At 26.5% G+C, this 11,880-nt stretch overlaps 1 protein-coding gene across 3 annotated transcripts; it reads right to left on the bottom strand.

Moving 5' to 3' along the window:
* Positions 1-400: 400 nt before the first annotated feature.
* LOC129611809 (putative uncharacterized protein DDB_G0282133) lies at positions 401-10,636 on the bottom strand. 3 transcript variants are annotated; one of them, XM_055525164.1, is made up of 8 exons: positions 10,576-10,636; positions 10,071-10,276; positions 9,919-10,011; positions 8,472-9,862; positions 8,180-8,396; positions 6,399-6,920; positions 4,101-5,747; positions 401-4,035 (listed from the first exon to the last, which is right to left on the bottom strand). In XM_055525164.1, the coding sequence occupies exons 2-8, from the start codon at positions 10,120-10,122 to the stop codon at positions 3,335-3,337; spliced, it is 4,623 nt and encodes a 1,540-aa protein (XP_055381139.1). In that variant the 5' UTR covers positions 10,123-10,276; positions 10,576-10,636; the 3' UTR covers positions 401-3,334. The 3 variants fall into 3 exon arrangements, with proteins under 3 accessions (XP_055381139.1, XP_055381141.1, XP_055381140.1); XM_055525166.1 differs by lacking the exon at positions 6,399-6,920; XM_055525165.1 differs by lacking the exon at positions 10,576-10,636 and having other exon boundaries at positions 10,071-10,386.
* Positions 10,637-11,880: the final 1,244 nt, after the last annotated feature.

The following is an 11,880-nucleotide window of genomic DNA, read 5'->3' as shown; positions in this document are numbered from 1 at the left end:
TCTAATTGTATGTTAATTATATCTAAAACATATTATTTTTTTTATTTATTTATGTGTACAGGTTCTTTTACTTTTTTGTTTTTTTATTTTATGAATAACTTTGTTTTAAACAACTTGATCATAACATATATACATAGGAAATGTAACGAATAATTATCAAATAAATTTTTTAATCAAAAAATAATTTAATAAAGTTACAAAAAAAAAATTTGCAATATTATCATTAATAATATATTTTTATTTTGATTAAAATATAAATATAAAGAAAGTGATTTACAAAGTTTAAAATTACCATTAATATATTTATTATAAATTCATCTAATTTCAATATTTACATATACATATAAAAATTTTTTTACAATTTTTGAGCATTAATTCCATTAATAATCTGATTGGACAAAGTAAGTTTTATATTGAACGTGTATCAAACAAAATTTGACCAAAGTTAGTATTTTGGTAAAGCAAAGATTTGAAATCTTTGATTAGTGATATGGTAACATTTTAATATTAATGAAATATTAGTGTTTCATTATAGAATATTTTATATTTTATGTTAAATAAAAATAATATTTTTTAAATTTTGTTTCACGATCGAAGGTAGTTAAAAAATAATTTAACTAATATTGATTAATATTATGAGTTATAATTGACATTTTTGATATTTTCAGACAATTAACATAAAATATACATAAATATTTTCTTCTAATTGTTTTAAACTCAAAATTTATATAATGTTTCAAGTAAATAAGATAAGGATTGAATTTTTGAATAATTAAAGAATATTTGACTTTATTTGTATAAAATTCAAGTGTATTACGTAAATAAACTTGGTTAACGTTGAAAATAATTTCGTGCGTTTTGTATCTTTTGGGGATTTTGAATTCTAACTTAGCATAAAACAAGTTTGATAAATCAAAACTACAAAATCTTCAAATGCAATATGTTTGGTAAATGTTTTCTGCAAAAGAAACGCGTTCGAAAATTGTAGTATACTTAAAGTTTTAGGGCAATTTTAAACATTCTTTTTAAATGCCCCAAATCTTAATACAGTTAAAAATGTGAAAAAGAAAACTATTGGTAGTTCTAGAAGATCTGTAATGATGAAAGAAAAAAGATTTTCAAGATTTGAAATAGAACTTAAAGTGTATATTTGAATTATCGAAAATTACCTTTGTTTTAAATCTTACTTAAAATCTCAATGGCGATCGAGTTTTTTTTGTATTATAGTTTATTTTTTTTTCAGAATAAGTTAATTTCTAATATTTTCGTTTATTTTACTGAAATCTACTCAAAGCCTACATTTTTTCCAAAACCTATTACAAAAACAAGATTTTTCTAGGCAGTATAGCTTATTAATTATTGATTTATATTAAATAAAATCTGCAATTATTTTCTTTTTTAAATTAAGTACATAAGTATATTCTAAAGTAAAATTAAGAGTTTTAAGAACAGTTCTATATGTTAACTAACGTTTTTGTAAGGGTTTAAAATATATTCTGAAATATAACATGTACATATGTATATGTTGAATTCTAACGGATATAACTTTTTCATTATATTTACATTCCGGAAGATTTCCAGTACAGTTAGATAGCAATGACTATTTTAATACGAATATAATATGCATATATCTACATTATTATGTATTATATATTGCCTTTTTTTACCAAATTATTCGTTATTTAATTATGTTTTATATATCATATACTATACATTATATATTACATTACGTATGCTATAGTAATATATTAAATTAATTATATTATATTTAAAAAGTAGTTTTGTTCAAGATACTTTAAAATTTCGATCATATTATGATCTATAATATTCATTTTGAAAAAAATTGCAATGTAACTTTGAACGATGCTATTTATCATTAGGAATAATGGCATTCCTGAAATGGTTAAGTCCAATCAAATAACTAAAATGTTAAAAAGCGTATAAATCTAAAATTTCTTATTAAAAAATAAATTGCAAGTAAAATACCGGATATGCTCGAAGCATGTGAATAAATATAATAAAACAATAATGAAAATAAAATTGAATAATGTATTATAGCATTTTCCGTATAAAAATGACCGAAACTAGAACATTTTCTCATTTTGCTTTCTAATTGCTTGCATTTTAAAATTTTTAAAATATACTAATATGTATTTCCTACTGACTTAATATATTTTGACTAATATTTATTAGTTAATTATTTATATAACTTGTACCTTAAATATAAACATTTTTAAGTAATAATAAAATAACAAGAAAAAACAAAATAAATATAATTAACTTAAAAAGTACAAACATAAATATACACATAAATATTTAATATCTAAATTTAAAAGGATGGAATGTTTTTTTTTTCTTATTATTATTTCTTATCTGGTTGCTCTTATTTCTACCACCTACATTTTTTCATTTATTGTACAACTATTTAACTCGTTTATTTTCGTCAGAAGTTTTGTCAACAAAAATGATAATTATGATATTGCTACAAAATATTCCAATAAATTTCAATGTTCAAGAATATTGCATTATTTTTTATTGAATTCCAAAATATTTTCTACGCTTTTGTATTAATTTTTAAATTGGTGACTTAATATTTGAATAAAAAATTAATAAACCTTTATATTCAAAAAAAATTACAAGGGGAAAAAGAAAACTCCTGAGAAAAATTATATTGAAACTTTTCAAAGATTTATGTTTTAGGTGTTATAGGAAAAATACTACAATGCAGCCAGAAAACTCAAAATAAAACAAAATATATGGTATATTGTATGTATATCATATATACATACATATTGCATGTACACATGTAAAATAAATTTAAGCTTTTTATAAAACTTATTTTGCTTATCGGTTTAGTTATTCACTTAAAAATGTATTTATTAGTTTTTTCGAATTGATTATTGTATTTATGCAACGAAGAATAGTTAATAGCTTAAAGAATAATTAATAATAAAAATTTTGATACATTTACTCCGGGAAAAGATTGATTTTCGATTTAAAATTTATAATAGCACAATAAACTAGAAAAAGCGTGTAGTGTAAGCTAGTATGCAAACACAAAACATTTCAGTTCCAAAGAAAAATATTTCACATATACAAAATTTAAACATAAATATCTTGCGTTATAATACATATCTGCTAAATAAATGGTGTAAAATCAATCAAGTCAAAAAATTGTTAAAATAATACTTTGGCTTCGAAATATTGAATAAGTTTGTTTTTCATAAAATATGTTAAGAATAATACAGTTATTATACAATTATATAGCTAAAGATTTTAATTACAATACGACATCCTCTAAATTTCTCTTCGAAGCCCTATCATACCTTAACAATCATTTACGTTGGTAATTTCTCTTTGTGATATTGATAAATTGATTTTGTGGTGAGCTAAAACCTAGATCTGGTATGAAAGATATATTATTACCAATGATATTACTACCATTGTTTGTTGATTGTGTTAAAATTTTTTGTTGTTTTTGTAATACTTGGTGTTGTAAATGATGATGAGGTATAAAATCATTTGGTTTCAAAGAATTTAATTGCATGTTATTACTTCCACTATTTATGTGATTATCTGTCTGTCCTGCTGATGTGTTATTTAAAAGATATTGACTTATTTTATTGTTATTGCTATTTAAATATCCATATTGTTTTTCTTGTTGTTGACTTGGCACAAAAATATTATTATGTTTATGATATTGTTGACCGGTTGCTAAACAGTTATTTGGTTTAATAATGTTATTCCATTGATGTTGATTTCCGGGAAGCATATTACTGTTGGGGTTTCCTAAATTTGAAGAAACGGGGGCACTTGAAATAAAATCGGACCATTCATCTTCATCATGTGAGTTATTTAAATGTGATGTGGTACGTTTACTTGAAACCTTCGTAGGAGATTGGGGATTGTAAATAATATTTAAATTTGATTCATTATGAACAATTTTGGGGGATGGATTATTTTGTAGTGTCAAATTGCTCTGTGGGGGAACTGACATGAAATCAGACCAGTCGTCGTCGTTATTGCTGGTATTATCTTTTTGAAAAGTGAAAAATAAATTACAATCACATATTTTATATTATAATTTAAAAATTTATTACCCATGCTTGTTACAGGAGATGACTTCATTTGGGGGAAAAAATTTTCTAAACGCGCCAGATCATCGTTGCTTATTCCAGGTTGAGGCCACTCAATTTTCGGTGTTTCATTTAAACAACTCGAATGACTCACAGATACTGACTGAGGTAATAAAATTGCTGGCGAAAGAATCATTCGATCATCACATGGTAAAGTTGGAGTTTGGTTTCTACTCTTATCATTTTCTTTGAACGATGCACTTATTGATGTTGAATTTATGTCTAGACTTTTATCTTCATGTTTTTGGTTGAAATTACACGATGAACGTGTTAGATCTGCAAAATTATTTTTATATTCTAGCGAGGGTAAAACTGACTGGAAATCTGTAAACTCGTCGTCAAAATTATCACAGTTATTTTTTGATAAGCTACTGGAAATTTCTTTAAAATCAGTACTACCAAAATTTTGAGTTTTTTCAAGATTTGTAGTTTCAGCATTTGTAATATTTTCAAAATCAACAACAAACTTTTTATTTGACACTGTTATATCACTTGGCATAACTGACTCATTATGATGGTGAACGGTAAAAATATCCGTTGTTTGAGTTTTAATCGGTTGGTTAGAAGAAAATATAGTTGGATTTGGACTCGATCGATCATTGTTTAAAACATCTGACCCTAAAGGTTGCGATTTCTCGGTTTCATTAGTGCAATTCTTCAAATCAAATGTCCAACTGGTTGCTGAATTTGTGTTTTCTTCTAAATCATTAATGTCTAAGCAATTATTATCACTAATTTTTGCATCTTTGCTTTTATTTTGAGCGTTATTTATTCCAATATTATCGGCTAATTGCAAATCTATTGGTTTTAGGCCAAACTTACCTGGATCATATTCAATATCGTGATATTCTTTTTTTATAACTTTTTCATTAATTTTTGTTCCCGCTGCTGCGGACTCGTAATCGAAATCGACTGTTTCAATAAGGCTGCATACAATACCGCCACTAGAATTGTTAATATTTGAATTTTGACTGCATGTAGATCTAAAATCTCCACCAGTACTTTGCGAAATCGGATTATCACTTTTTGTTGGTGTAAAAATGTGAGTCTCTTTTAATGGAACTACGTACGTCGTTGGCGGCGGTCCCATATTTAGATAATCATTTGAATAACTATTAAGTTGTTTAATAAAATTTTCATTTAGCTTACTTGTGTTTTCATTAATCGAAAGTTGATTTGGGGTGTTTGTTGAAAAAATTGGCTTTGAATTTATCGAAATTGTACTAGATCCTAAACTAATGTCGACGACTGGTAGTTTTTCCTCTCCGGAAGTTGATGTTGTTTTTGATAATGTCGGTAATTCAATGTCGATAGATGTGGTTTTTGATTTTGCGGAACTGTCATCATCATCGTTTGATGGCTCTGATGGTGCCGTTGGGTATGCTGCAAATTCGGTTGAACTGTTTTCATTGTGGCTGCTACTGAGGCTACCGATGAATTCAATGTCATTAAGGATCTTTTCTGTTCCGATCTCATATTTTGTTGATACATTTGCTTTAGCTGACTCATCTTCGATTTTTGATGGCTCGGTGGATGAATCAACCTCGCCAGGCTCGTTTGCTGTTGTATGAATCTCGATATTCTGTTTCTCTTCAAATTGTTTTTTGCTCCCTACAGGATGACGTATAACATAAAATTACAATTTTTTCGGTTAAATCTACCTGTTTTGCTTTCAACATTAAGTGCTGTATATAGTTTTAAATTTCATGCAAACATGCATATAAAAATATCACCATAAACACTTTTCTAAATATATGTAAATAAGTGAATTCTACTCAAAGAAAACAAGTTTTCTTCTTTAACAAATTGTAAAATTCTAGAGAAATGTCGATTTATGTAAAAGTTACTTTAAATTAAGCAAAATCGACTACAATTAAAAGTTAAAATAAATATATTTTTGAATTGGTAAACAATTAGTAAATGCGTTTTTTGTGAATAAAGATGAAGATTATGATCTTAAATTGCTTTTTATGTAGATAGTAAATTAAAATATTAGACAAGTTAAATGGTACAGAAAAAATAAATCAAATCTTTTGAATTCTAACATACAAAATAAACAATTTTTAATTTTATTGTTTTAAAAATTTATAAGCCAATGGCTAAAACTTAAATTATTTGCCTAAAAAACAAGACTTCAAAAAATCAAATATTTAAGTCAAAATTTTGAAAAATTTGAGTAACGAAGCATGCAAAATATAAATTAAACCAAAAATGTACAATATTATTTCTTATAATAAAAGTATTATTGTATTTTAAACTTACTACTGCTTAAAGAATAGTCAAGTATGATGTCATAATTGTTATTAGTAGTTGCATTAGTTGCATTCATTACAGTATTAATGTTATAGTTTTTTTTATTTATTTGATTTGCAATTTCACCATAATGGCATTTAGAACCAAATTCCATAAGCACATTTTTAAAATTGTTATTATTCAGTGCGTGTGAATTTAAGCAGGTTGAATTGTTAGAGAAATTTTGTATTGTACCATTACCCAATGTTGTATCGGTTGTTATATTATTGTCACAGTTAATATTATTAACCCAACGATGTTCAAAATAGTTCAATGGAGGACAAGTGGTTGTTACAGAGCCATTTGTTGTTGTAAACGTATTAGTAGTACAATATGACGTTGTTGGTAATAATGTTGATGTTGAAGTTGATGCAGATGATGATGATGTAAACAAATAGGAGGAGTAGGAATCAAGTTTTATATTATCTAGATTAGCCACCACCACTAGTTGGTCTAGATCATAATCCAATAGTAAAGTGTGTGCGTGTGATGCTGGACACGTAATTTATAATAAAATGAGAAACAAACACAAACACAGAACCAAAGAAAAAAACAGAAACAAAAAAACAAAATGGAAAAACAAAATTGAATAAAAAAAAGCAAGGATTTTTGAAGAATTGGAAAGTTATTGTAATTCGTATTAGCAAAACACGAATGATGAAATATATAAAAGTATCTTCAAAATAACACTTAAATTTTGTACAATTAAAAAAAAAACAAAAGAATTTTTGGATGTTTCGATTCAGTAATAATTTTCAAAAAATTGTTCGGCAGGACGGTGATAGTAATAATTTAAAAGCGTTTTTGTGAAGTAAACAAATTCTTGGCGATTGTTCGTTTACATGAGTGATATAATTTAATATAGTGTTAATATTTGTACACTTGTGCAAAATAAAATACATTTTAGCTTTATTTGATTTAAAATATAAGCTTATTCTGCTGCATCATGCGGAGCGAAGAGATAAAAAATAATTAGCAAAATAAATGGACACAAACTATGGAAGCTAATTTCAATTTTGATTTAAAAAGTATTTAATTTATTGCAAAAGTATTTGTTCACAATTTATGATTTTCATATCAAATTTTATAAAGATAAATATAAAATAAAAATAACAATATACATAAACATTCATAAAATATTAAAATCTAATATTTTAGTGTTATTTGTATAAAAATGTTATACTCTTTTAAAAAAATTTATTTTCTTGCACACGTACAAAATTTATATAAAACTTTTAATACTTAAATGTATTTATAAAAAAATCAACTTTCGGCTAAGTAGAAATAAATAGTTTTTGAACTAATGTACATAGTTTACTTAAGCTAATAACGTTGGAAGAATAAGATCATTTATCACAGAAAACGATTAGTTCTCAACTATGTACATATGTACATATTTATTTTATATTTGTGTTAGGACTATTTATTAATATAAGACAATAAAAGTTATATAAAAATAAGACAATTACCGAAAAAATGAAAAAAAAAATTAAATAAAGAAACTGAAGAATTAGAAAACTAAAAAGTGAATTTTGAATAATAAAGTGACCATTGACATTAGTGTAAATGTGTGTTAAAATATTTTTGGTTTTGGATATTATGTAGTTTAAATATTTTTTATCAAAATGAAAATATTTCAAAAAAATATTAAAGCCATTAAAACAACATAAATTTTAGAACTTAAAATTGCACCACTTGAAAAAGCTTTTAGCAAAATTAGTTTTAGGAATTTTCTTAAATATTCAGCTTACCGTCTAAAGGATTAATTAAACCAGAACTATTCCAATCAAATTCAGCATCTGGGATAGGGTTATGTTTATTTGTTCCATTACAACTATTTGAAATTACTGAATTAGATAGTTGTTGACTTTTACTGTCTACTTTCGCTGGTTTTAATGGTTCTAAAGGTGTAAATCCTAAATTTGATGCAAACTTTGGCATTGAACAATTCCATTTTTCTCCATATAACTGAAAAAATACCAAAGCCAAAAAATCTTTTGTAACTAAAAAAATCTTATAAAAACAATAATAAGATACACTTACAATGTTCCTTGAATCAATACCTAATGATTTTATAAGCGAATGCCTTGTATTTGAACTACTCCACTGATAACCGAGAGCGTTAGCAGAATCATAATTCGTTAAGATAGAATAATTCTCAGCTAATTCTCTTATAGATTTACTATCATTCTTATCACCATTATCACTACAGTTTTCGAAGGGTGGAAACATAGAGTCCAAAATTGAGGAAACTGTTTCAGTTTTCTGTGGGTTGCACATCTTCTCATTTTCTACTTTGCTCATAGTATAGTTAGTTGCCGTAATGGAAGCATCTTTGAAATCGCTAAATTCTCCAAATTCTTCGTCGAAATCATCGATTTTTTCAGTTTCTAAATCGATTTGCACTTTAGATATAGTATTTAAATTTGAAAAACGATTTTCTATATTGTCATCTAACGATGAAGAAAAGTTTTCATTTCCTAGTTTTAAATCATGAATGCTTGGAATTTTCTCACAAGATAAACCAGCACTTTTTTCAATTTCATTTTCACAAATAAAATAGCTATCTTCAGTTTTAATTGTTGCATTTAATGGCAAAGCGTTTTCAAATTGACTAAAATCTGCTTCAAAAACTAAGTTATCCGCTGGAACAGAATTTCCTATCAATTCGCTATTTATCATTTCACAGCCTGGGGGTGAATTGAATTCCGACTCGTTTTCGTGTATGTTGTAAGTTTGAGTAAAACTTAAAACGCATGATTTATCAATATTTTCATCTTCAATTTTTTTTGGAGAAATTGCTTCACAGCTATCAATATTTCTTCCAATATCGCTTTCACTACTTGTAACTTCTACCTTATTTAGCACATGTTCTACTAAAGTATCTTTCAGAAAATCTTGAAATTCTATTGTGGCTTTTTCAGGAAGTTTTCCGTCTGTAATTGAAATTTCTACAGAATCTTCTTTTGAAGCCAAACTTTCATATTTCGAAATTGATTGTTCATCGTTGTCGAATTTATCTAAATCTTTGCCATCGTTTGATATTTTTTCGCAAGAATCATTTTCTTCGGAAACTACTTGCAAAGATAGCTCCAAAGAAGGTGGTGATTCATATTTCTCCCATCTACACTCATAAGGATCTGGTTGCCTCACGTTGCTTTCGTTTTCTCCCTTTTCTTCATCTGCTGCAATTTCAATACTAATACTATCATCATTTTCCTCTACAGCTTCCTTAAGTGAAATTTTTTCAATATTTGTAACTACATCTTCTTCAGAAATTTCTATGGGAAAGCTTTCGATCTCATCACTTGTAACATTTTGAGACGAGGACCCTTCCACATTTTTGATATCACATTCACTAGAACTATTGTTTCTATCTTCTGTTATAATGTCAGAAATGTTAATATGCCTAGGTGTATTAGGTAGAGAGGGACCTGGCAAAATACACTGTTATATAACAGCATTTGGGATAAGTTAAATTATATATTACCTTCAAAAGATCCGAATTCGACATCAGTGTTAGCTTCATATTCGCCATAGTCAGTATCAGTTCTGTCGTCGATTTGTGAAACTTCATCAAAATCTATAAAAACAATTTTATATATGTATGTGTATGTTATGTTTTTAACTATCGAAAACTACCATCTATAGGCGGAGGTGTTGAACAAACCAAAGGTGGTATTGGGTTAGCCATTAGATACTTCCGATGTGATTTCCAAGACGCACTCCTTGTTGTTAAAAATTATATTGAAATTTTGTAAATTTTAACGTAATCGTTAGGAAAATAACGTCACACAATATTCAACATGACATTTTCAGGGACACACTGAATTGATTATTTACGGAACCTTAAAAAAATTTTTTTTAATTTATTTGTGAATTTTTCAGTATTATTTCTACAATTTTCTTATAATGCTTATATAAAAATAGTTTAATTTTAACATTAATATAAGATTTCAAAAAAATTTTTGATAATGGTATATGTATGAATTAAATTAATCCGTTTTAAAAAGTTCCAAACTCATAAAAAATATATTTTTTTTGTAAGTTCTATTTTAAATTGATGTTTTCAGTTTTTTCAGAAATTTGAATGAGAAAATATATTCTTAATTGCAAAATTACACAAAAGTGGAAAAAAAATTTACACCTGTACAAAAAACTTTTCTTCGAGTTCTTACTGAAATAATATATCTACATTTGAAAGTATAGTTTGACAATATTGACAATCAGGCTTTACGAACTTGCGCTGTTTATATGCTTTTAACACTACCAACAAACCAAAATTTTCAAAGGTTCATATTTTCCAAACAGTGAATAGTTTGTATATACGTATGTATCACATTTTTTGCGCTATGTCTATATGTTCAAACTGAGAACAACCACACTACCTCGACTAGAACAAAACATTTAAATATATAAGCATATTGTGTGATCATACATAATAATATATTATATTATTTATTGTTATTATATTACGTGTACGATAAGAAGAATCTCTATATTAGATACTTTCTCTGCTTATTACACAGTACAATAAAAACAAAAACCTGCAATTATATTGCTAATTTGCCAAAGAAGTCAAAAATATGCTGACTTTAGAAATTTTAGCTAAAATACATTTTTTTGGTAAAATTTTAAAAATTTTCTCTTTATATAGGAACAAAATCATACAAGTGAGCAACAGAAAAGAACCGAATTTCCGACGCGAAATGTCAAAATTCATATAGAATACACATCCATATATAAACGGGACTTTACTATCATACATGTCTGTAAACGTGCATACATATCGATAATAGGCTTGCCCAAGAAAAAATTCTCCTATAAAAAATTATACTCTCGATTTTTTGATAGTTTAAAAGTTGAGATTTTTTTAATAAAATTGTTAGAAATACACATTTACATGAATTTAATTTGTACGGAATTATGTAAAAAGAAGATTGTGAATCAAAAGAAACGTCAATAAAGTATTAGAGCGGATACAAAAAAACCCATTTGTTTTTGTCCGCCATTAATTACGAATAATTAAATACCTTTCTTTGTGTCACTTTCGAACTAATAGTTTTATAAATGATGCATCTTTCTCCTTTAAAAAACGTTCAATAATTATTGTAAACATATAACCAAGAAAGGCAACGTCGGACCATTTCCATTTGTAACACATAAAGTTTCACACACGTGGAAACAAATAATGTCAAAAGAAACTTCCAGGGGTAAAATATGAATTTAGGCTATATCATCGCCGGCGGTCAAATTCGCGACAACAATTTCGCTTGATTCTGAGCAGTCTCTTTTAAGTGTATGTATTTGGAATACTGACACTTCGCCGCGAAAAATAGCTATTGTTCTGTTTTCAACTTATAATGAAATTATCACGTGATACAATTGCATGCTCTTTGAATTATTATTGCTTCCTGTCTCACAGATTTAAAATATATGTACCTCAGCGGAC

The sequence above is a fragment of the Condylostylus longicornis genome, unplaced genomic scaffold (genome assembly GCF_029603195.1).
Source record: "Condylostylus longicornis isolate FDR11 unplaced genomic scaffold, ASM2960319v2 ptg000055l, whole genome shotgun sequence".
Lineage (NCBI taxonomy): Eukaryota > Metazoa > Arthropoda > Insecta > Diptera > Dolichopodidae > Condylostylus > Condylostylus longicornis.
This window is presented reverse-complemented; position numbering and strand designations above follow the sequence as displayed.

Bases quoted from the DNA above. Each gene is read 5' to 3' on its own strand.
- LOC129611809 (XM_055525164.1), bottom strand. From the start codon at position 10,122: ATGGCTAACCCAATACCACCTTTGGTTTGTTCAACACCTCCGCCTATA. The intron at 10,012-10,070 runs GTAGTTTTCGAT...TTGTTTTTATAG, and splicing joins AACACCTCCGCCTATAGATG to ATTTTGATGAAGTTTCACAA. The intron at 5,748-6,398 runs GTAAGTTTAAAA...GTCATCCTGTAG, and splicing joins TGACTATTCTTTAAGCAGTA to GGAGCAAAAAACAATTTGAA.